Consider the following 26,856-nt stretch of genomic DNA (forward strand, 5'->3'; position numbering starts at 1 on the left):
GTGTCATCTGCACCAGTTTTTACATAGGTAAAACTGAGAGGCCCCTCAGAAAACGTATTTATGAACATTTTTATGACATTTCCAAACAGAAAGAGTCAAATGCACTGTATAAACACTCTCTTACATGTCACAATTTTGAATTTAGATTTTTAGTCTTAGAGCAAGTGCTTCCTGATGCCAGGGGTGGAGACTGGGAGACCCATTTAGAATACAGGGAGCTCCTTTGGCAACTAAAATTGGATGCAAGTAGACCCCCGGGCTTGAATGAGAGCATTAATATCAGTAGTGTTCTTAAAAATAGAAAGGCATGTCTATAGGGCTTTTTATTATATTTATTATTATTATTTTTATTGCTTTTCATTTTTTTGCATACTTCCAAATACTAGTAATTGTGTATGGCTTACTTACTGACTCTGTTTTTCACAAGATCTACATCATTTGCATCAAGATGTATTTAATTTTATTACTGTGTCATTACAAGTATATTTTTTGTTCAATTACCCATGCGTGCTTCCGCTGCGTTAATAAGCATTTTAGCCTTTTTGAACATCTAAAGTTATAGTTATTGTTTATTTATCATTCTTGACATGTGTCTCACACTGATTATTTATATGCATTCTTCTTATTTTCTTGCTACATCTTTGTAGCTTTGTATTTTTTGTCAAATTTGCTTTTAACTTTGTGGCTAATTGATTTTAAACTTGTGGTTAATTAATCATGTGACTGGGTAAAGGACTATTTAAAGTTGTCACTAGCAGTCTTATTTTAACTTGAGAAAGCTCGGTGTTTAGCCGAGCGAAAGCGCTTGTTTTCATGGACCTTATTAAAGCTTTCATCTTTTGAAACGTTTTTTGGCATTTTTACTACAAGCTACTACCTTTGGATTGTTTTTTCCTTGCCTGAAGTTTGTTCAGTAACAATTAATGTATTTACTGTATGATGGCTGCAAGGAAAAGATAAAACTGGGGTGTTTTTGAGTTTAGTAATTTATATAAAGACAAGTAAAATGTAGCTTACAATGATGAGAGATGTGAATGGGGGAGAGTTATGAAAATGAGCAAAAAGTTAAATGGACATCGAAGGAATTAGTAGTGGGGGGTGTAAGAGGAGGAAAATAAGAATTTAGGAACTAAGTGCAGTGTGAGGAGAGAAAAGGTACAAAAACTGGGCAAATAAAGTGACTGTAAGAGTTGGAGAAAAGTAATGTAAGTAAAGCTAGCTATGTGAGCAGGAGGAACACAGCCATCTTTGGCAGAGGTGCTGTTTAAGGAAAGTTTTGAAACTATTTCATTTTTCTGTTTTAACTGTGTGGGGATTTCATTCCAGAGTTTTGACATGAGTACAGTGTCTCCAGCAGTGATGAATGTGTTACTGATCCACAGTAAATGTTTACTGCTAGAGCAAAGGTCTCTCGTGGATGAATACTACAGCAGAGTATTTTGTAATGCTGGGCATTTGTGTGGACAGTACAATAGGTTGTGGGCAATGATTAGTTGTATGTCACCTGATTTGGGAGTTCAAGCCACTTCAATTGTTTTAATGCAAGGCAGTGGTGTAGTTTATAAGGTTGGTTGGTTACAAATGTAGCGGTTTTGTAGTAGCAGGAGGCTAGTTTAGTTTTATATGTAGTGTTGACATTTGCAGGAATGGGGGGGCATATAATAGAGAAGGAAAGGGGCATGTTGCTGTAAAGCATTCCTTGCCTGATCTGTCAGGACGTGTTTCGCCCTATTGAGGGAGCTGAGTTTTTGATGACTTTTCTTGATGGAATGAAGTATGTGCTGATCAAACATCCTCCACATCTGCCTAATTTATTACTCTAAAATGCATATATAATTGTAAATATAGCCCCCTCTCCTGCAAGAATACTACTCCTTTTCCAGTCACCTCATAGTAACCCCCCCTTTTTTTATCTTTTTCACATCACTACCCTTTTTCTATTACAGTTCCTAATCCATTAACTGTGGCCTCCCGAGTTATTGTGTTGTCATGGATAAAGACCTGATTGAAGGACCTAATATAACTCGGTTTTACTGTATATTTTTTTTTATTTAAAAACTGGAATGAAAACCAATTGAAACATTTTTCTCATTCCTTGGATATCTGCAAGGTAATTATTTTACTAGCATACAAATTATACTGGTGAAATAATTACCTCAAAGCTTCTCATTTAAATGAATGGGATCTGGGACTTGGAAGTGAGAGGCCATGTCACATTAAGCATGACCTCTCACTTTCACCATTCCCACAGGACAACACAATGGCTAACGGAATCCATATTCTACGGAAGCACTTGAGATCTGCTTCGAAGGGAAGCGGATTGCAGTACATGACAGGAAATCTCTAGTCATTTTACTATAGAAGCAGATGAGACGATGCACCGATCTTCAGGGACAGTTTTACTTTTGCAGATGGGCTTGTTTCTTTGAATACTGTCAGGAAACCAGATATATTTGTGAGTAGTGGCAAAAGATCACACCGTCAAAAACAGCAATCCATTCGTTTTTGTACTTATTTTATTATGGCTAAGGAGGTGGGTGGCTGTAAAATACATTACCATGGTTATTTCCTTCACTTTATCAATGGAAAGTGTGTTCTACTACAGAATACTTTCCTCATCACACGAAAGATGTGATTTATGCTCTGATGTGCTCTTGTGGCCTCTACTGTACTGGTGAAACCAGCAGAAAAGCTTAATATCCAGCTAATGTAGCACTTCAGAGACACTAAAAATAATACACAGAAAGGCTATGTTGAACTTTATTTTAATGAGTTTCATTTAGGAAATTAAATTTACAAGCATGTATTGTGGAAAAGTTATCAGTTGTGGTAAGACAATTTTCAAGCTCTATAAAGAACCTGTTTTTATCTCAAAATAAGATACTAATGAATTAATGCCTTACTCTGTCTGTCTATATAATGTCCTTTCTTACATGTTTGTGGGGTTTAGGGTTGGATATGTGTAGCTTTCGGGGTTAATATTAAGTGATAGATGAGTTGAATTTTGTGTGTGTGTGTGTATGTGTGGTGTCCCAGATGTTGTGTAATAGTAGTGATACGGGAAGGATTTTTCTAAGATTGGCTGTAGGGTTGGGGTTAGCAGGTATGGAGCAAAAGGATGACCTTGGAAAAGTCCGTCCTGTAACATTACCACTATTCTGACGAAGCTTGGCCACAGTTAGTGGTAGGATTAATGGATAAGAAGACAAAAAAAAATGAGCCTTTTTGGATCTGTTCAAGTTCAACATTTTAACTGCTTGACATTCTGTGACCAATGTTTTAAGGGTCGCTCTTTTAGTAGGTCAGCCATTTAAATATATGGCGCTCTGGTCTCCACCTCTGTTAATTACTGCACAGGTGACCTCTGCAAGATACCTAGATTTTTTTCTACATTGGACTTTCTGCTTCTGTCTTACCATCACTTTCAATGATTGCAGAATTCTGCAGCCAGGATTTTGACAGGACAATCTCATTATAACAATGTAATACAGTGTACTGATTAAACTCCAAAACTGAGAAAAAGTAAGCTTGTTACTGAAATTCATCTGCAAGTACCTAGCTATAACAACCTTAAACCAGGGAGGTCCACATGCACGAACCTTGTTATTGTGAGGTTTAAGGTGGTACTTAGTTGGCGGTATTGCAGAACAAGAGACCCACAGTTTTTTACAGCAATTTGTTGACAAAAGGTTCACTTTGCTTCTGACTGGCATTCATGTGGAAGAACGAGGTAGTGTAAAAGCTGTTTAAAACTTCATGTTCCTACATATTTTTTAAAGCTAATAGTCATCAAAACTGCTAAAACTCCCATGTGTTGCAAAGAAGTACAACTGAGATGACTATCAAAATAGTTTTGTTAATATGCTTTTGAAATGCATTAAAAGAATTCACCACTTCAGTGGTGAATTTCTTGAATCCATTTCGTGAGGATAATAAAAACCTTGTTACAATTGGTGACCTGATCATAAACCTCCATGTTACTCCTGTACCGAAATTTGCACTGTCTGCAATAAGGTTGTGTATGAATATCCAGATAGTAACTTTCTGTGATCTGCATGAGCTGACATCAGTCTACCTTTAAAAGATTTAGATTATGTAATGTCCATCCTGCCAGTTCTTCTCAGCTGGACAAGGACTGCTGGTGAGAGGATGGATTTAGGGACTACAGTTTCAGTTTCAACACTAACTCATGATGCCTCTTTTTGAAGGACATCACAGTAGAAGCTAAAGTAGCTCCCATTACAGAGAACATCAAGGAGAACAGATTGTGGTGGCACAATCACACACGTAGGAAGGTGGAAGACAATTTGGTAAACCAGAGTTGCAAAAGATGGAAAAGTCAAGAGAAGATCATAACATCCAGCCAAAAAATGGCTGCATTGCATGAGAAAACACCTGAAATTGGCAGGTACGACTACTGTAGAAGGTAGGAGAGTGGTTCTAAATAGAAAGAAGTGGCAACAGTTGTTGTGATATCCTGACCTCCCATTAAAAAAAGGGGTTGTTGATGATTTAGACATATGTCATGCACATTTCACTAAAACTTTTAGGAAAACTGTGGGTACAAGAAAGGTATTGCAGTACAGAAATCTGAAATGTTATTAAATTTGCCTTTCCACCTTAGTTACTTTTATAAGGGGTCCATTCAAAAATTCTTAATTCAATGATTATTTCATTACATTTTTGAATGGTGGGGTACAGCCACCAGGAAGATCTACAGTCACAAGATGACAGTATTTTTTAATAAAAAAATACAGTCAGTTTAAATTTAATTTTTTTTAATTTGCCATTAAATTAGATTCTTACATCAGACACACCAACTTTTTTTTTAACTTAAAATGCAGTCTCTCGTGTGGATTAAAAAAAAGTATAGCACATTCTCACAGTGGAGAAGAAATTCATTTTATCTAGATGATTCTCTAATGGTTACTTGTATTTCTGAACAGAAACTTCTGTCTCTGTTTTTGTATTCGATAATGAATTATACCACAACTTTGAGGTGCAGTGATACAAGGTTCTCTTTGCCCCATCTTAAACTAAACAGTAAAGGGTCTGTTTGAGAAGCTGTGCGTGCATGCACATAAAGAGCAGATACACTAATGACTTAATAATGGTTGGACATTTGTTATGAGATACTACTAACAAACTGAATTTTTATTTTTCACATTGTTAATTTTTATATACTGTTGATTTTCCCGATCTTACTGACATTCCTGTATAACCTGTAGCTACAAGTTTATATTATAAACCCACCTATTCAATTAATTACATTTTTATGTTAAGCTTCCCCTCTCCACACACAAAATCTGCACTTTCATACAGTAAAGAACTTCATTTTTAAAGAATCCATAGTAAGCAGGATAACGTTCTAAAGGGGGCAACCCAAATTATGAAAATGTTTTTACAAAGGTTATAGTTTAGATGATGTTACTATTGCCTATATAAGCATGTCAGTATCAACATTCAGGCTTTACTTTTATGCAGACTCACTTCATGCACTTCAGCTGATTCCACTTTAATGTAACTAAAGTACGAGTCCAATTAGCTCTGGTAAACAAAACTGTTAACATCATTTCTGAATGCTGGCCTTTCCTATTATGAGATTTTTTTTAGTAAATCTGTTACTAATTATTCCCTTATTTTCTATAAAAAGTACAGGACTACCCTGCTCCCAGTCATTGTATTAGACCAGTAAGAGATATTCTTTTCTACTTAGCATATTACTGGAGGTACTCACCCATGTGGTGGGTATTCAATTTGTAAAATGAGTGCAACTAGTACTCCTAAAATGAATGGAAAGTGTGTTCTACTACAGAATACTTTCCTCATCACACGAAAGATGTGATTTATGCTCTGATGTGCTCCTGTGGCCTCTACTGTACTGGTGAAACCAGTAGAAAGTTTAATATCCAGTTAATGTAGCACTTCAGAGACACTAAAAATAATACACAGAAAGGCTATGTTGAACTTTAAATTTACAGGAATGTATTGTGGAAAATTTGTCAGTTGTGGTAAGACAATTTTCAGGCTCTATAAAGAACCTGTTTTTATCTCAAAATAAGATACTAATGAAGCCTTACTCTTTCCGTCTGTATAACGTCCTTTCCTACATGTTTAGATTTTTAACATCTGGAATTCTTTAAGAAGGGGTGTCACTAGATTGACAAACAAAGCAGCTATTTTTTTCTCTACACACATACATACACATTGGTTCCCTGCAAAATGTCTAGTGTGCGTGTGGTGGACAGCTGTTAAGTCGCCAATTATAATCAGCTTAGCAATTGGTCAGCAGGTGTGCAAGATCAAACAGTTCCCAGGATTGGGGAATATGCCCTTACCCTGGTTTTGTGCAGTCTCTAGCGTGACTATACATAATTAGGGGGTTGGGGGGGGGATCAGCCTGCAACATTGGGGATTGCAGGGGGGCAGTCCCCCTTACACAAAATTATGTTTTTATTTTTACTATAATGTATTGTGTGTGTAAAGGCTGCTTCTCAGTCCATGTGTATTGGCATGTACACATCAGTACTTGACGTCAACGGTTTGCCAGTCAATGTTTCATGCATTCAGTCTTACCCACTACTTCCATATACACTCACACACACACACATACATAGAAGGAGAGAGAGAGAGAGAGAGATTACTCTGTGATAACTGATGGTGTTTTTTCTTCCTTTTTCTGGAACTGGAATGGACCTTAGTTGGGGCTGTCATCTGCATCAGTTAGTGATGCGTCTCCACAGAAAGCCCTATCCTCGCTAAAAATGAAGTGCTGCTTCCATGTGATTTCTGGTTTCCATTAGGGGGATTGCACATCTGACCATGCATGCCCAACTGTCCCCTCCAACAGAGGCATGCCGTTGTTGCTTGCTACTCCTCTCCATCCAGTCACCAGTTTCCCAGGGCTTGGGCTGCTAGTCATAGTCAGGTCTTTATTCATATCATAGTGCTGTTGTTTTCTCTGCCATAACTACACTGTTAGTCTGTTGGAATGCCTCTGAAGTATAATTTGCAGAGTGTGTGTGTGTGTGTGTGTGTGTGTCTCATAAAAAAACACTCTGGATGTCTATGTATAAAATAAAAATCTGCGAACACTAATATTAAATAATCCACAAATCAAAGAACAGCCCATGGTTAAGATAAGCAATGTCATTCCTATTTATTTCAACATTGAAGTTCATCATATAAAAGACTCGGCAGTAACATTGTGTATAAATATACAATGCAGTCAATCAAAAAACACATAGGAGTACCAATAATCCACTCATGTTACTCCAAGTAGCTTTGTTTGAGAAACTATATAAAGTGGATATTAGGGCAAAAAGTGTTAAGTTAGCCAATAAAAAAAGTAATCTCTCTAGATAGGAAGAAAAACTTTTTTTGAGTTAACAAATAACTACAATCTTCGTATAATGAAACCAGACAAAGGGGTGGGGTGGTTATTATGGACCATTTAACTTGTGTGGCTAAAATATTGAACTATTGATACAATGGTGATTTTTTCACATCTTGCCTATTGTAAGTTGGATTTAGATTTGGAAGACTTGTTTTTGGACTTTAATTTTATCCCCAGATGAAATGAACTATTTAAAAGTTAAGAAGCTCTTTATTCCTTCAATTTTTTGTATTCCAAAGGTTCACAAAAGTTTAACAGATCCACCCATGAGACCTACAGTAGTGGCCAGGGTCTCTAAGACTGAGTACCTAGCAAAATATGTGGGCCACCAACTTAAGGACTTTAATGATTAAAAGCATGTGCTCATTGATTCTTGGCACTTATTATGATCCATGGGGGCTTATAAATTTAGAGATGACATTTATTTACTAATAACTGATGTTAAGGATTTGTTTCTTGGTATTCCAAATGATTTTGATATGTTAATGTTTCTACAGGCTTTGGCTTTAGGTATGGATTTTGATCACAAAACTATAAAAGTTCTTTGCATTCTTACGGATTTAGTGCTGAACAGCAATTGTGTCCTTTTTGAGGGTGAATTATTCAAAAAAAAAACTATGGGTGTGGCCATGGGAGCATCTTTATTTGCCAACACTACATTATGGTGGTGGGAAGAGAACTTTGTGTTTGCATCAACTTGTATCCAATATATCTACAAATATTTAGATATTTGGATGATAGATTGATACTATGGAGTGGGAATGAAGAAACCACAGTACACAGTTCTTACAATACTTAAATTCTACAACCTCCTCCTTGGTATTTACATACCAGGTTGAAAGTCAAGGATGTAATTATTTAGATGTTAGGCTATAGAAAAACAAAGAGAAAAAGATTTATGAATATACTATTTTTAAGAAGGCTACTTTTTCAAACTGTTACCTTCACTATGACAGCTATCACCCTTATTGGCAGAAAAAAGGTCTTCTTAAGGGGCAGATGATATGTTTATCAAGGCTGATAACAGATGACTCCGTTTTTTGTTGGAGCTAACCAAACTTAAGGACATGTTTCTACAAAGAAACTATACCTTAGTTTTGTTAGATGAGTTAACTTCTTTTGTTTTAACCCACAGACACACCTGATACCCTTCCTTTGTTGCACTATCCAGCAATACTGATTACTTCCACTTGAACTGACAAGAATTTTAACAAGACTGTGGTTCTGAAGGATAATAATAATAGTGCTGAAATAAGGTCCATACTTAAAGAATTGGAATTGTGTTTTTAGGGCTTATGGCCTCATTAACAAGGCAGAAGGTACCTTTGACATGGTATTTAAAAAGGGAAGGAATTTCAAGCATATTTTTCCAACAGGTAAAAATAGGCTTACTGATTCCGATCACACTTGGAAGAGCATGAAAAAAGTGGCACTTGCAATAAATGTCAATTTATTAACAAAATGTCAAACATTGTTTTGGGGAGCTACCCCCAGAGTTTTGAAACTGCAAGGGTCCTGCAACTGTAATACCAGTGGGGTGGGTCTATGTTGCCACATTTGTCTTGCCTAGCATTTTATATAGGGAAAACTGAGAAGAATTTAGAAGTTAAGATTTAACAGCACAATTATGCCCTAAAGAAAAATGACTACACTAATGATTTGGTTAGGCACATAAAGAAGTGTGAGAATTTTAAAAAGTTTATTTTTTTGTATCTTCGTAAAAGTGGACTGGAACCCAAAGAGTGGTAACTGGTCTGCCTTTCTTGAATCTAGGGAAGTGCACTGGCAGGTTTTGTTAAATTCTACACATCCACCAGGTATTAATGACAGGATTTAAGTAAATAGTTTACTATGCCTCAGGGTCGATCAACTTTAAATAAAAATTCACAACTTTTTTGTGACTGTTTGTATTATGTGTATATTACAATAAATTATTTTCATCTTTATAGTTTTTACATATATTTTTCATATAAATGATACAACTAGCTTAGTTCTAATTATATTGTATCATTTTAAATACTGAATGTTGCTTTAAGAATTGATTAGTTGATTTTCTAAGTGTTTTTCTGATTGGCTGCTTTGTGTATTTAAACACAGTGTTACTGTTGAGTCTTATCTGATGTAATTCCATGTTGAAATAAGTAGGAACGAAAGCACCTATCTTATCATTGGCCCATACTTTGGTTTCTGGATTATTTAATATCGATGTCTGTGTATGTAAATTCTACTGAGTGTGTATTTTTCCTGAAATATGTTACTTGTGGATTAATCCATTTTCAGGGATAACGCACCTTACTTGGAAAGAAATAAAAACACAAACAATAATAATCAAAATCAGGAAATTGTTACAGGACAATGCATTTGTATTCCAGCAAGACATAATACAGGAATGCAAAACAGTGACCAAACATTTCAATCTCAAAAAAATTATCACAAATTCACAACAAAGCAGGACTCAGACTTAAATAGTGTCATGTGACTGAAATGCAGAGCTTCTGTAAAGAAATGCTTTGCCAAAATTTGACAAACACGGCAAATTTGTCCTGACTGATCTGCACATAAAGTTAAATTCACCACTAAAGGAAAAAAATTGTTTTCCCACAAATTTCCTTTTAGAATAAAAATAAATAAATAAATAAATCCTCAGACTTGCACAGATGTGTACTCATTTCAAAAGCTTAGCTAAAATTTCTAGCAGTTTAAGTCCTGGAAGGGAGGGGGTCCTGTATGTATTATGCAGTAGCCAACTCCAACCCCATAGATTACATCTATCTACTCCTTTAGAAAATTGTGTTCCAGAAGCCCAGACAGTGGATTATGTATGTATATGACTTTGCTGTTGTCTTCCATTGCACCTTATATCCCCAGCTGATGTTCTCTTTCTGCTGTCCAATCTACAAAAGCAGGTAGTAAGGAACAGATACAGAGAACATGCAGCCATCTTTCACCGTGGTTGGTGGATTATTATATCCTAAACCCTATCCACAGCATTGGGTGTCCCAGCTGTCAAGGCAGTTAAGCACCTGCTGCACCGATGTTGGGCTCATGCTTCCTGACTGCAGTGTTACACGCTGCACAGTAGCACAAGTACGGTCACCAATCATCAGTGGGCTCATGCTTCCTGACTGCAGTGTTACACTCTGCACTGGAGCACATGTACGGTCACCAATCAGTGGGCTCATGCTTCCTGACTGCAGTGTTACACGCTGCACAGCAGAGCAAGTACGATCACCAATCATCAGTGGGCTCATGCTTCCTGACTGCAGTGTTATACGCTGCACAGCAGCACAAGTACGGTCACCAATCATCAGTGGGCTCATGCTTCCTGACTGCAGTGTTACACGCTGCACAGCAGCACAAGTATGGTCACCAATCATCAGTGGGCTCATGCTTCCTGACTGCAGTGTTACATGCTGCACAGCAAGACAAGTACGGTCACCAATCATCAGTGGGCTCATGCTTCCTGACTGCAGTGTTACACGCTGCACAGCAGCACAAGTACGGTCACCAATCATCAGTGGGCTCATGCTTCCAGACTGCAGTGTTACACGCTGCACAGCAGGACAAGTACGGTCATCAATCATCAGTGGGCTCATGCTTCCTGACTGCAGTGTTACACGCTGCACAGCAGGACAAGTACGGTCACCAATCATCAGTGGGCTCATGCTTCCTGACTGCAGTGTTACATGCTGTACAGCAGGACAAGTACGGTCACCAGTCATCAGTGACTGCTGTAGTACCACTGGCAGTATTCATGTATCACTTGCCTTTCCACCACCCTATCCTGCTATGTGTGACATGATACTGCCCACTCATACCCAACTCTGCTTAGCTCAGCTTTTTGGCCAGTGTTGCCTGTCCACTGTTAGAGGGTTTCTCTCCATTTGCTGCACACAGCTGACTACATGTAACCCAACCAGGCTGCTGTGAATCTATGCAGACACTGAAAAATCATCCTATCTCTGCTATATCTACCCAGTCAGGCCTTCATAAATGTATTAATGCACTGTGTCAGGACTGGCTAAATATCTGTACTACTCAGCTTAGACAGCTTAAATCAAAAGTCCTGAACTTCTCCATAATGTATCAGCTACAAGCAGTGACAGTCAAATTTCACTCCTCTCTACTCTTAACTTACACTACAAAGAAACTAAACAAATTTGAACCAGAAACAACAATTAAAGCCGTCCCACATATGTTAAAGGATAAAATGTTATGCTTCAATGTCAAGTGATGCAAAATGTAGAAAGCAGCAATTTACAATTTCTTACCAGCCTCTGCATGCTTTTCACGTGTGTAGGACTGATGGATAAAGCCTCTTCATACCATCGTTTTGCTTCGTCAACATTGCCTCGAAGTTCTGCCACTTGACCTCTCATAAACAGTACATTGTGAGACATTGGAAAAAGGTTTGCTGCTTCCTGGATACAAGCTGTAGCTTCAGCCGGTTTCCCAATTCCTAGATATACTTCAGCTAAAATGATAAACAAGAACTTCAGGCAACTGCATAAATACTGCAAAGTGTGAACTCTTGTACATCATGTGGCTTATTATTTCAATGGAACTCCAAATTTAAGAGACACATTGATAATAATATGGCTGACAATTCCTAGCAATTACAGAATTTAATACAGAACAATTCAAACAATTCACTGTTAATGGCCTCTACTGAGAAGTATCTTTGCAACAATATAAAGTCAGACATTCAATAATGACCAAATAATACATGTGCAGCTCCGCTCCTGAGTCAAGGATTTAATCCTGGCTTCAGTTACTACCTTTATATGTCTATACTAATTCTCATTTATTTTCCCCAAACTCTGATTTCCAACCAATATACATGATGCTTGACTGGATATTCCAAGCTGTCCACTTAGCCATCAATTTTCTAAATTACTTGTCCTGGTGAAGAACACAGCAGATGCTAACTAAGCAACACAGACCACAACACCTTACCCCCATGCTACAATTTGAAACTCATCCTATGGGCTTTCCAAGCATTCCTAGACAAGCTGATATTCATAATCCTTCCATCTCTTGGGTCTTCCCTGGCCCTGGGGCTTCCTCCTACAGAGAGGATGTCCCAAGGATGGTGCCAAGGGACAAAGTTACAAGGTGCTCACACCACTACAGTGTCTATCCTAAACCCAGAACAGCAACAGATCTACAATCTTCCTAAACTCTTGATTTCCTCATCCTACCACATAGAGTGAGTACAGCAACCCTGTAAAGAAACTAATATCTGCCACTTGCAACCACAGTCACTATTATAGCTTGTGACTATCAATGATGATGGTAGCACAAACTGCCCAATGTCTCAGCTTCCTCTTCACCATCACAGTTCTGCATATTCCTGCAATATTGTCATCACTGCACCCATTTGCTAGTCAGTATCCTGTATCCCTCTACTATCATTTATGAACAAGATCCCAGGATACATAAACTCATCATCAGCTAATCTGTTTGCTTCTCACATGCAGACAAGAATCCACTGTTTTTCCAGAAAGTTATTATGACTTTTGATTTAAAGCTGTGACTTACATCCCACACTCAAAAGCAAAATATTCAACTGCATAACAGATATCACACTTTCTTGAGGCCAAGAAAACATTGAAAGAAAGCATAGTTGTGTAGTTAACTTGCCATGACAGTATTTATTTATTATTACTTATTGTCTTCGTTTACAGGCAAAGTCCGACTAGGTAATACCAACTTTCACCTGGAGACCTGGGGAAAAAGCTCCATTTGCTTACATTGCATTATACCAATTCCAATCGAACACACAGTAGTTACATTTCTATTTACATTTATACACACACAGTAGTTGCATTTATACATTCTAAGATTTCACACAAGTGTAGAGTTACTAAAGAGAAAAAACACAGGCAACTTAGTGGATTGCACAGGCAGCAGTTGCGTATAAACATTTCTTTGTCATTTCAGTTAAGAGTTTGACAGTATTCTGTTTAAGGAGAGTATCGTACAGTGAACACAAACTCTTAAACATGTGCTGTGCATGTGCAGGACCAACACTGGTTAAGATGTTGTTTAAGCAGTTATTTAAAACTACTGAATATGTTAGAGAGTTCTGTGTGGGAATACTATTTCAAAGTTCAGCAACATAATGGGAGCAGACCGTGTCTCCTGCAACATTAGCTGACTTATTTGCAAGTAATAAGAATTTGTTAATAGAGTGGAGGTCCCTTGCTGGATGGTAGGGCAGTAATAAGTTTTGTAGTGCGGGGCATTTTTCTGGATGATGAATACGTTTGTATGCTGTAGTTAGTTGTGAATGTGTTAGGAAGTAGTGTAATTCAAGCCCGTTTAATTGCTTTGAGGTATGAAAATGGTGTATCCTATGAGGGAGATTAGTGGCAAATTTAGTTATTTTATTGCAGCAGAAGGCACGTTTGGGTCTTTGAGTATTGTTTAAGTATGTCAAGACAGGAGCAGCGTATAAGTCAGTAGATGTTTGAATTTTCTGTTGCAGTAGTTCTAGGGGTGTATCCTGCCATGGTTACCATACATCCAAACAGTCTTACAAAGCTTCGGGCAACTTCCTAGTATGCTATACATCCCCCTGAGCATTAGCTGATGTGCCAGTGTAACAGGAACATATGGACAACCCAAAACTTGGAGCTTAAAACAGGAGACTGAAGTCTGCTGCTCCGGAGTCTAGTACTTGTCAAAGGGAAAAGGGGGAAGGGCATCCCACTCAGCTCACAGAAGGGATTTCTTAGGGAGACAGTGGGAGGGAGGGCATTGGTACTGCAACAGTGACTTATTTGAAGATCTAATGTATAACTAACTTACCACAACAGCAGATGTGTTGCAATAGTCCTTACATTTGGGATAACTACCAAAGCTCAAAAAAAGACAATGGAAGGAACAAGACCAGAATTTAGAATGTCCCAAAGGACAGCTCTTGTAAAGCCTGTTTGGCTTTGGAAAGTATGCACAGTTTGTAATAGTTAGTAAATGTGTGAACTAAGGGCCAAATGGCTACTTCCAAAATGGATCTCGATGCCACTCACTTCCAGAAAGCAGCAGAAGTGGCATGTGCTCTAGTAGAATGAGACTTGACATTTTTAGGAGGACTTCTACCATGGTTAGAGTAGAATAACTAAGTAGAAAAGGTAAGCCATCTGTCTGTCCCCTTTTCCTTACCATTACAGGATTCAAAAACTGCTTAGATTTTGTAAACCCCTTAACTTTTGTCAGGATATCATCCCATCTAGCTATACCCAAGAAATGAAGAATCCTCTCTCTCTTGATTTGTGGACCAAGATAGAATACAGGGAGCTTCCAAGATGGCTGCATATTGAGTAACAGCTTAATTCTAGCTCTGTGTGAAAACAGAAATTCAGAAGACAAAGCCAGTGGACTTGTACTTCTGGGTAGATTCCAGTAACTGGCTAGTAAGTGCACTGCCTGAATGTCAGGAAAATAGAAATACAGAGGACCAGAAAGAAAATCAGCCACAAAAGGTGAGAAAAAAAAAACTAACTGGGAAGAGTACTGCAACTGTTCAGCAAAAAGCAGTGCAAGCTCCAGACATGACTTCAAGTAACCTAGAGGAAAAATATAAGACTACTGCACACATACCTGATTAAAATAAATGAAACACTGATGGTGTATATTAACTCAAATAGCAGAAGGCTAGAAAAACAGAAGCTTTAAACAAATATTCAGATGAGGTGATAACATTGCAATATCAGAGGTTGAAATGAAGAAAAGGCTGGTAGAATATGAGACTGTTCAAGAGATGTTTCAAAAAATAATACAATTAGAGGACAGAAACAGGTAAGGAAAACCTGAGATTTTCTGCTGAACCAGAGAAGCTGGAAGGAACAGACTGTATTAATTTTATGAAAGCACAAATAAGCAATGGGACTCCACAGCAGCATCTGTAAATTGAAAGGGCACATCATGTGTATGCTGCAAACCTGGCTATGAAAAAACAACCTAGACTTTTAATAATAAAGATGCAATCCTACCAGCAGGAGAGTTGAGTTTAACAAAACAGTGGCAGAAGGACAAAATACTAAAAGTGGGAGACAGCAGAGTGTTTGTGGAGCATAGTTATTCACTGTACACCAGGCAGAAGAGGAGCAAATGTATTCCACTATTCAGTGAATGTTGAGAAGCAGGCATGAGATTCAAACTGCTGTAACCCAGCTATCTTCAGAATATTCTTCCCTGGAGGGATAAAATCATTTTTGATGCAGTATATACTAAGGAGGAAATACAAAATTTGTCCAACGAAAGTGAGACACGAAGCACAAGATACTGCTTTTTGTTGTTCTGCTAATAAAGACCACTGCGAGAGACTGTGCCAGTGAAACATTTTCCAATGTTTCAATGAACAATGCTTGAAAGAAGGAAAAAAAAGCACAACAGTCGACTAGAAGAATCGAGAGCACATTGGAAATGAAGCAAAGACAGGATTTGGGAGACAGAGATGAAAAGGAATAAAACCAGTAACTTGGAAACTGAAAAATGTGGGATTACAAAGCAATAATTATATATGTTAAACAGGAAAGAACAAGAACATCTGGAAATATTGGACTTTTTTGACTTTGTTAAACTTGTAGGGGACTTTAAAGTATATGCCCTACTTCACGTCATCAATGTTCTGAAAAATACTTAGGAGAGGGGAAGAGGAGGGAGAACGTTAACTGTAAATAAACCAATTTTTTCTTTATAGTAACATTTTTACAGTGCATTATTTTCTTTGCATGTAATAAAGTTTTCTCAGTTATTTTTAAGTGTAATGGCGATACTAATGTAAACAGGTGTTTCTGTTTTTTTCTCCTTGTTCAGTTTTACGTAATGCAGGCACTCCAATGTAAAAAAGTATGAAAAGTCTGGTCAAAAGAGCATGACAAAATAAAAATTGATGTACTTGTCTCATTCTTGCACTGGGGAATAACTTGCTGGAGGTTCTAAGCTTGATCTAGTAACACGTTTTAATAGAAAGCAAGTAAATAAAAAAGAACATAGATTATTATAGAACTTTTTTTTCTAGCAAATGAATGTATGCTTTTAGTAGCAACTTTGTATCTGGTCCTCAAGTCTCCATGGAGACAATCTGATGAAGAAAAATGGCTAGGAGATGATGTTTTCTGAAAACATTCAACCGTTTTCAAGAAGTACAGGCTGTACCATGCATCTTAGCATGGATAACCTTTATTTTAGGTTAATCCATGTCTATGACTGTGGCTGCCAGTTTGGGACACTTGTTCCCTTAGAAGAATAAAACTTAAATATTTGAAGATTTACATAGCTGTGTATGTTAGTATTAAGTTCATATGTATTGGGGGTTGTTTTTTGAAGACTTTCAATAAAACAAAACATTCTGTAAGATATGACATAGGCTCAAATGAATATAACAAGAAATAACTGTATGAGATCAACCTGCCAAACAGTTTATGCATGTAACACAAAATCTGGAACTAGACACTTAAAAAACTGTTACACATAAAAGGTGGGAATAACTTTTTAACCCAATGATGCTTTCTGTAATGTCTTTAAAAATGTCAGTGGTCTCACAGATAAATGTAAAAAAAAAAAAGAAAGAGCAGAGAACTGTATTAAACTGTAGAATACAAACAGCTATTCTACAGGAGACACACTTTAATAGAACTGAACATGTGAGTTTAATACAGAAAGGTTTTCAGGATGGTTATTCAGTAGAATACCTGGGACAAAGGAAAACAGGAGTACTATATTAACTGCAAGAGGAGCTCCAATAGTGATAGAAAAGGATAAAAACATAATAACGGTAGATTTGTAGTACTAAGGGGCTACTGGCAAGGGAGGGGGATCCACTAGCATGTACTTATATTCCACCTAAATGCTATAATGAAGCTTTAGAAAATTATGTGAGAAATAATTAGCTTTCAGCAAGGAATATTACCGATAGGTGGGTACTGGAATTTGATTTGCAGCAGTGAAGATGTGTCTTGGGGGGGGCCAGAATAGAAAATATAACAAAGGAGGATTGATTTTTGAACAAATTTATGAAATTATTTGGCATGGAAGATGTGAATTCAGTACCAGGAGTTCAGAGTAAATTTACATATTCCCCAAGATACAAAAAAACTGAACTAGGCTAGACAGAACTTACATTTCACAAGAGCATGTACATTTAATTGAAAGTTTTGATATTTCCATCCAATAACTATTTCAGATCATGCGCAAATAATAACTATAATAAAAACATAGGGCAAAGAAAAAATGAGAAGCTGGCACTTTCCCACCTATCTGTTGAAAAGAGAGGAATATAAGGAATGGGTAATGGAAATTATTCAGCAGCTTTGAGAGAAGATAGAAAGTTCTTCTGAAAATATAGCTAGCGAGTTAGATTAAATTAAAGTGGAGTTTAAAAGTAGGGGGGGGAATAGAAGAAAGATAGATATGGTAAAAAAGTAACAAAAACTATTTAGAGGGACTGACAAATGTTAAAGTATTGCAAAATAGGGGGAATATCACAGAATGAGAGGACGAGCAAATAAGGAATTACCTCAATAAGATGCACGAGTTTAGAAAGATTGCTGTTATGCAAATATATATATTTTTTTAATGACAACTCTAGAATACAAAAACTTTTATCACAATGACTCAGGCAACAGAAAGAAGAAAGGGCTATCGCTAAGTTTAGGGATCCTATAACAAGGAAGATAAGAAATCCTGAACTGGTACTAGAAATACTTCAGAAATTCTAGGAAAGTTGGTAAAAAAAGCAGAGAAATATGGAAATCAAGAAAAGATACAAATGGAAATATTTATGGAAGAATTAAATATGTCAAGGTTAGAGGTAGATGAGCCTCAATTACTAACAGGATAGGAGAAGGTGAAATAAAAATGGTGATGTATAACCAATCGCCATGAGTAGATGGCATTCATGTGGAAGTTTGGAATCTAGGACCTAAACCATTAACACCTAATTAAATTGCATAAACCTTCACGTCCAGCTGGGAATCACCTGATGTCCTTCTCTCTAGCACACCTCTGGAACTCCTTCCCTCTCTATATCCGCACCATCAACAGTCTTTCCTTATTCAAAACCTCTCTGCACTCTCACCTTACGTCTGAATGGAAATGCTCTTGCTCTCATCCAACCTAAAGTTAGACTATTCTGTTCTCTTAATTCTTCCTAACTCATTTCTTGCCAATCACTACCTAGTACAGCACTCCATCCTCTGTGATGTTATTTACCTACAACTGAAAGATCCTTCTGAATGGAAATGCTCTTGCTCTCATCCAACCTAATTTTGGACTATTCTGTTCCCTTAATTCCTCCTAACTCATTTCTTGCCAATCACTACCTACTACAGTACTCCATCCGGTCATGTTATTTACCTACAACTGAAACATCCCCCACCACAATCTTAAAAAAAAAAAAAAAAGTCTGTATTTTCCAACTGAATGATTCTTGTTGAATAATGTTTTTTATTTGCATTGTACATCTTTTCCTTTTTTGCATTATGTTAATACTTTGAAAAATGGATATGTGTACACAAGTATTTTTACTTGGCTTTACTATGTACTACTATGGATTTTATACTTCCTCCCTATGTATCTGTATTTTATTTCTGGAGATTTTCTCCCTAGGACACCATTGAAAATGGGCTCCTGCAGCCCAATGGACTTTCCTGAAAAACAAACTGAAAATAAATAAATAAATAAAAATAAATAGGAAGGGAAAAAACTAATATACAAGCACTTAAAATGTTTTTGTCCCTTTAGTCTTGTACACAGGTCAGGCATATTTTTATCAACCAGGAGAGAAGCTGTGGATAGCAATTAATAAAGACCTGAAGGATTTTATCTGGGAGGGGAAGACAGCACGAGTCAAGCAAGCAGAAACCTATAATTAAAAATGGAAAGAAATTAGGATAAAACAGGGTGGAGATGGGGGGCTCAAGAAAGGAGGAGAGACTGGGATTTTGGATGGAGATCTTTAAGGAGAATAACTATAACCAAACAGATTATATTATATTCATAAAGTAGAAGAAAGTATTCTAAGAACTAAGCCAACACAGAGAATGGAGAAATGAGATTCTGCCAATGGGGATGACTTTAATTAATTAGGGATACAGACAATAGGCAAGAGGGGGCTGGAATTTATTGGAGAAATCTGGCAAAGGAATCAATACATTGGTAGCAAATAATTAGAGAGGAAAAGGTAACAGAATGGGAAGACACCAGGAATTTATTTAGACTGCAGGTTAGAGATTGCCTCCCTTATTAAGAATTGATATCAGAGTATAGGCAAAGAGAAAAATGTGGGGGGGGGGCTAAACGAAAGGCCAGCAATTGTACAGTTTTTAGCAGAATCTAGACCAGAAGCTGCTGTTAAAACAAGGGATAATTAATAGTAAATATAAAATATTGTATGATAACTATAAGACTCGATCAGAGGAGTTTAGAATGGATTGGGAAGAGAGACTGGATAAGCGATTCACAAAGAAAAAATGGGGGATGTATGTCAGTCTCCCAAATATAAAACAAAATCTAGAAGATTTAGGATTTTTGATTGGAAATGTTTACTAGGTATTTTTATACCATAAACCGACTCCAGAGAAGTTTTCCTCAGGTAGGTAGCAAATGCTGGATGTGTGACAGGGAAGAAAAAATAATTGGGAACATAGTTTCTGGCAGTGTAATGAGTTGTCAGAATTTAAAGATTCCCTGCAGACAACTCTATCAGAGATACTAGCTGAGCAACTTAGTTTTTCTGAGCCATGATACAGAACTGGAATTGCCTAGACATAGAAAGGCCTTGCTGAGTCTAATTAAGGTAGCTGCCAAAGAAGCGATTACTAGAAAATGTAAATCAAAGTCTAAACCAACTGTACTAGAAGCAGTGAACATAGTAATAGTAACAGAGATAACACAACTAGAATTGGGATAGGTTCATAGGTAGGTAACTAGGCTATCTGCCCGAGGGCATTTATAAGCCTAGCCAGAGTGTGTCAGCTTTCGCCACCCCATTGATTAATTAACTGAGCCTCTGTCAAGAAGAGCCAATGAAGTGATCCCAGGGGTGTTGTTACCCATCCACTCGTCAAGGTTTCTCTTGAAGAGTGTTAGTGAAGGGCTCTGCCTAATGTAGTTAGGAATTTTGTTCCAAAGCATGGGGAGTCTCTGTGACAGGAATCTATCCCTCCAGCATGTTCTATTTATTGTTGTGGTGAGGTTTAGCTCACTAAAGCGAGTGGCTCGCAGTGATTTGGATTTCTTTAGTTGGAGCATGTCCATCAATTCTGAGTTGGACATGGCTTTGTAAGTCAGGAAGAGATCATATCTGAGTAAGCGATATGCCACTGCGTACAGCTGGAGTTTTTCCAGTCGGGCTGCATAGGACATATGTTTGAGACCAGTAATCCTCTTGGTGAGGTACTTTTGTGGTCTTTCCAGCTGTTGGAAGTGTCTTATGAGGTACATCCCAAATGGGGCACTGTACTCCATGATGGGTCTGATGAGTGATGAGTAGAGGGGCACTATAACCTCTATTTCTAGATGCGAATCCTTTAGTATTTAGATGGGCTACATAGAAGGATTTCCTAACTACTTTGGCAATATGATTGTCAAAGGAGAGATTACTATCTACCTGGGTCCCGAGATCTCTTATTACCTCTTCTGTATTAAGGGGGCTGCCACCTATGTGGTAATTCATGGGTGTTTTTTTTTTCCCAAATGGGATGATTATGCATTTTTTGGCATCTAGCTTGAGACCATGACTGACACCATCTCAGTAAGGCCCTTTTGGAGAATGTCCGTGTCAGCTGGAAAGTCAGTTATGGCTCCCAGTTTACAGTCATTGGCGAACTTGGTTAGCCATAGTCTTCCTGTGTTTGCCTGTACTTCTGAGAAGTATATGTCCAACAGTAGGGGTCCCAGGACTAAGCCTTGTGGGACACCACTTGTGACTGGTTTAGAGTCGGACCTGGAGCCCACTATTCTTACCGTGTGAGTTCTGTCTGTAAGCCAGTTGGCAACCCATTTCGTGACGTAGGGGTTTATGTTCAGGCTGGTGAGTTTTTCTATAATTCCTGAGTGGGGAATGGTGTCAAAAGCCTTGGCGAGGTCAAGGTAGGCTGTGTGAACTAACTTCCCCTCATTTATGGCCTTGGTGACTGTCTCAAAGTCAACAAGGTTTAGTAGGCATGATCTGCCCTTAACAAAGCTGAACTGGGTCGGGTCAAGTGTTTGGTGGTTCCCAATGTCTTTGTTAATGAGTTCCATGATGATGCGCTCCATAGCCTTGCAGACCAGGCTTATAGGGCGATAGTTACCAGGTCAGTTGTGGCCCCTCCTTTGTGGAGCAGAATAACCATTGCTGTGCGCCATTCTATGGGCACGTACCCTGCGGAGAGGCTGAGGTTGAACAGTGTGTTTAGGTGGGGGGTTAGTTTGTTCTGTAGTTCGTGCAAGACGCAGCCTGGGACACCATCTGGCCCCATTGACGCTGTGCTTTTGGCTTTTGAAAGGGCTGTTTTCACCTGTGCATCTGTGATTTCCGGGACATTACACTTTTCCGGTATTGTTGTGGGCCCTTTTGGGGGTGAGAGGGGGTGAAGTTTGCACTGAATCTATTTGCCAGGATGTTGGCAATATCAGTGGGTTCAGTATATTTTGTGCTATTTTGCACTAGCTCAGAGCATATCTGCGAGTTACCACTTAGATTCTTGACATAGCTAAAGAAGGCTTTGTGATTGTCTTTCGAATCCTTGGCTATTTTTCATTCGAAGTTAGCCTCAGAGGATTTTATGAGGGTCCTTAGTTTCTTACGCATACTGATCAGGGATGTCTTTCCTTCTTGGGATTTGCTTTTTTTCTGAACTAGTTTCCTCCTTCTATTGTATAGCCTGCTTATGGCAGGGGTCCACCAGACTGGTTTCCTTCTCTTAGGGGAGTGAGTCTTGGTTTGGTTAGGGATGGCACAATCCATGCATCCTTGTAGGTGCTCATAGAGTACATTTGTAAAGGTTCCTGCATCTTGGACACTGTTATCCTTTAGCATGTGGGCTGTGAAACTTACCACCTCTGTCTTAAGTAAGGTGAAGTTTGCTATAGAAAAGTTTTTCACTGTGGTTAACTTGTTTGGACGTGGTGGTGTGATGTGGACATCCAGAGTGATTAGTTTATGGTCTGATTTAACCAGTGACTGGTTGACCTCCGGTGTGGAACACCTGTCGCCTATGTTGGTGATGACCAGGTCCAATATGTTTTCACCTCTGGTAGGGGAGTTTACCAGCTGATCCAGGGCATTTGAGTTGATAAATTCCAGGAAGAGCTGGACCTGGGAGTTTGTACCCGAGTAGTTTTCACAGTTAATGGTAGGGTAATTGAAATCGCCCAATATCAGGGTGTTCGGTAGGACCTTCTTGTTTTCCAGTGTCTCCAGAAAGGCGGAGTGGTGGTCCTGGGTCATGGAGGGTGATCTGTAGCAGGCCACAATTTGCATTGCAGGACATGTTGTTTACGCCCTGTATTCTTTTTGTAAGGGACCTCTGCAGATGTTCCAGTTGTTGCATCTGCCTGATCAGGTACATACTGAAGGGGGTGTTGTACTAAATAATTTATCTGACGAATGTCAAATACAGCAGAACAATGACTTTCTTGGACCTAAATGCCATATCCTTGGATGTAAGGGCAGCAACACTGAATGATTTCCTTACTTTAGACACATGTTGGACGAAAGCCAGGTAACTGTCTACATATGTCTCCAAACCCTGACTACTGGGGTCTACTCATAGGGGTGTTGAATGAAGTAGTTTCTTGTGGTGTCAAACATCCCAAAGGGTACAATTATGCCATTCAGTTTTAAACCTCTTCTATGGCACCAGTTATTTGTCTATGTTAGCCCTTCCTGGAGAATATTAGTGTCTTGGGTGGATTCTGTAACTGCTTCCAGTTTTAAATTATCTGCAAAACTTGGTCAGACAGAGGCCATTGACAACAGCTTTGTCTTCTGAGAAGTAGATGCCAAAAAAGAGTAGACACAGCACAGAGCTTAGGACACCATGACCTGTCTCTCTGTGGAGGTAGACTCCCCTATCTTAACTTCCAAAGTCCTATCTGACAGCTGGCTTGCTATCCAGCATGTAGCATAGGGGTTTTATGCTTAGCTCCACGAGTCTGTTTACAATGCCCCAGTGTGGTATTGTATCAAGTGCCTTGGCAAGGTCAAGGCAGGCAGTACTACTTTGGTGATCAGAAATACACCAGGTTGATTAGGCATGATCTGCCTTTAATAAAACTGAACTGGGCTGAATCCAGAGTCTGAAAGCTTCCTATATCATTATTAATCCTTTCTATAATAATTCTTTACATGACTTTGTATACAAGACAAGCCAGACTTATGGGTCTGTATGGGTTCATAGAAGACCTGCCCTTCTGCACAGGGATGGCTGTTGCAGTTCTTCATTCACAAAGAGCTTGACTGGAGGTTATATTTAAATAGTGACTCCAAAGGTCCTGTCAGGTCAAATTTCATGCAATTTAGGAAGCATGCAGGGACATTATTGGGGCCCATCTATGTGGTATTCTTGGCCGTGGAGAGTGCATTTAGACCTGCTCCCTTGTAACAGTTGTTTTTTTTTTTTTTTTTTGGGGGGGGGGGCTATGTTTGATGGTATTTCCTAAGGGGTGGCTGGGGGTAAGACTGGAACTGAGTTTGTTGGCCAGTAGATTAGCTATATTTTTCGGTTGAGCGTATAAGTATAGGTGGTTCCATTTACAATTTGTTCAGCACATTGTTGTGTACTGCCTTTGAGGTTGCATACATAGTTAAAGAAAGCTTTATGGCTTTACATAAAAACTGGCTTTAGTAGACTTGATTTTCCCTTTATCCTGCTGGGTGTTGTATTTCCTAACTTTGGCCAGAACATTCTTTCTTTTGTTGTACAACCTGTTGATGCTGGGATTCCACCATGGTAACTGATTTTCAAATTTGTTCTGAGCTTACTTCTGGTAGGTACAGCTGTTTCTATGCATCCATTAACATGACTGTACAGGGCTTATGTGAACAATTCAATATAGGCAGCTGTGGTTTCAGGGTTTGGGGGGTGGGGCTTGAAATTTTGCCAGGTTATCACTTAATACTAGGATATTTGCCTTAGAATAGCTTCCAACTGCTACAGGGTTAGTTAGCTGGGGTCATGAGTTTTATTGTTATTTCAAAGGAAACAGATTTGTGGAACAATCTTAACACACAGAGCATTACACTGTGAGAGGGCCTTCTCCCCTGTTTGTGAGGATCAGGTTCAGCATGTCTGTGCCCCTAGTGGCCATGTGGACAATCTGGCCAAGGGTGTTTGTGTTTACAAAAATCACAGAATCTCTGGGCCTGCACATCTGGGGTCAAGTAAGATTCCCAGTTTGTAGTGGAGGTAGTTAAAGTTGCCCATGAATGTGATACATGGTTGAATGGTATACTCCCCTCAGCTTTAAAGCATGTCTCAGAAATTGGACAGATGTCTGCATTCTCCGGGGTGATGAGAGCTTGAAGGGAGTGGAGTTTCTTATTTAGACTCCTGGCACTAAGTAGTAGCACCTTTAGATTCACTCTGGATGGTTTGCCATGTCAGAAAGTGTGTCAGTTTGGTACTGCCTAAAAAAGGCACTAAGAGGAAGAACAATGTTTGAGATGATACTTGAAAGCCTACACGGAAGAAGTGTAGACCATCCTTGGCCAGTTTTAACAAACCATAATATATTCTGAGGGTTTTCTGAGGGATTGGGAAACATCATGGTTTTCAACTGAAAAGAAAAAAATTTGCCCTTGAAATGGTCTTAGAGAAAGAGATTCCTTAATAGCGACTGCCAGATACCACCCACTCTTCAAAATCTGAATCAGAAACTTGAGGAGATAAAGGTACATTAGTCCCTCACATCCCTCTTCAGGTTTGATCTCCTGAATCTTTTCAGGGAAAAGAAAAAAAGTTATGTCTTACCATAACGTTCCATCTGTATTGTTGATCTTCGTTCAGCCATTACGCCTCGGTTATCGACCTCAGAACTGAGCCAGCCATCTTCCAAGCTCGCGACAGCCACAAACTCTCGAGCTAAACTCTTACCCACAACTCCCCTCTCCCTGCTACCTCAGATTGCATTTGCAAGTCAAAGGAAGTAGAGGCTACCTCTGGTCAAAGAACCTAACAGAACCGGATGATGAGATCCACTATAAGCCTCAGGAGGGGAAAGGAGGGAGGGTCATAATGACTGAACAAGGATCAACAATACAGATGGAACCTTATGGTAAGACATAACTTCTTTATCTGATATTGTTAATCCTCGTTCATTCCTGACACCTGGGACAGAGTCCCCAGCTACCTTTATTCCAGGAAGGCTCTCATGGAAGGACATTCCTGAGCACCATTGAACCAAAGGACGCTCTTCCTCTGGAGGCCAAATCCAATTTGTAATGGCTGATGAATGTACGGGGTCTAGCCCAAGTTGCAGCTGCAGAAATGTCAAGTAAAGAAGCTCTAGCATGAAAGGCAGCAGAAGTTCTGACTGACCTAGTGGAATGAGCCCTAACGTCTGTAGTCAGAGGGATATTATGAGATTTGTAAATAAATGTTACACAGTCTTTTAACCATTTAGCCAATGGGACCTTAGAAACAGCACATCCAAGTCTAGGACCAGAGTAGGCCAGGAACAGCTGATCTGATTTGCGAGAAGCCTTAGTTCTGTCCAGATAGAAACAAAGTTGCCTGTAAATGTCAAGGGTATGTAGGCAATACTCTCCTCTGTTAGAATGATTGGGAAAGAAAACTGGCAATTCAATGGATTGGTTAATGGACATTTCAGACATCACTTTTGGCAGGAAGGAAGGATTAGTTCTCAATGACACACTATCTTTATGAAAGATTAAGCAAGGCTGTTTGATGCATAGAGCTTGAAGTTCAGAGATACGTCTGGTAGAGGTAATGGCGACCAAGAACAAAGATTTCCAAGAAAGAAACTTGAGGTCGCAAGAAAAAGCTGGTTCAAAGGGAGCCGTAGTCAACGCTTGCAGAACTAATGACAGATCTCATAGCTGGCTAGGTTCTCTAAAAGGGGGGCTTCAAATGATTTACGCCTTTGAGAAAAGTCATGCATAATTTGTGTGACGTAAGAGAAGAGTCATGGACACCATTATGAAAATTAGATATCGCAGCCAAATGAACTCGAATGGTAGAAGCAGATAGGCCGGATTGGAATAAACTGGACAGGTACTCCAGTACCACTGGCACTGGTGCTGAAAAAAGGTCCATCTATTTTTCCTTCAGCCAAATGGTAAACCTTTTCCACTTGCTGAGATAAGTAGCTCTGGTGGAAGACTTATGAGATGCAATAAGAATGTCACGTACTGGGGAAGAAAGATCAGTCTGCCTGGCAATCACTGGAAGTGGAGGAGCCAAGCTGTGAGCTTCAGGCTGCTCAGATTGGGGTGAATCAGGTTC

General features: G+C 38.8%; 1 protein-coding gene across 1 annotated transcript in view; it reads right to left on the bottom strand.

Annotated features, from left to right (window-relative positions):
- The window catches only part of TTC7B (tetratricopeptide repeat domain 7B), a gene marked incomplete in the record, with an annotated part of 1,939,345 nt that overhangs the window by 62,106 nt on the left and 1,850,383 nt on the right, over positions 1 to 26,856 (bottom strand). Inside the window, 1 exon segment of the mRNA XM_044074706.1 lies at positions 11,668 to 11,870. Within this exon segment, the coding sequence (XP_043930641.1) occupies positions 11,668 to 11,870 (203 nt within the window).

This window comes from Protopterus annectens, chromosome 6.part0, assembly GCF_019279795.1.
Source record: "Protopterus annectens isolate FY-2018-M chromosome 6.part0, PAN1.0, whole genome shotgun sequence".
Taxonomy (NCBI): Eukaryota; Metazoa; Chordata; order Ceratodontiformes; family Protopteridae; genus Protopterus; species Protopterus annectens.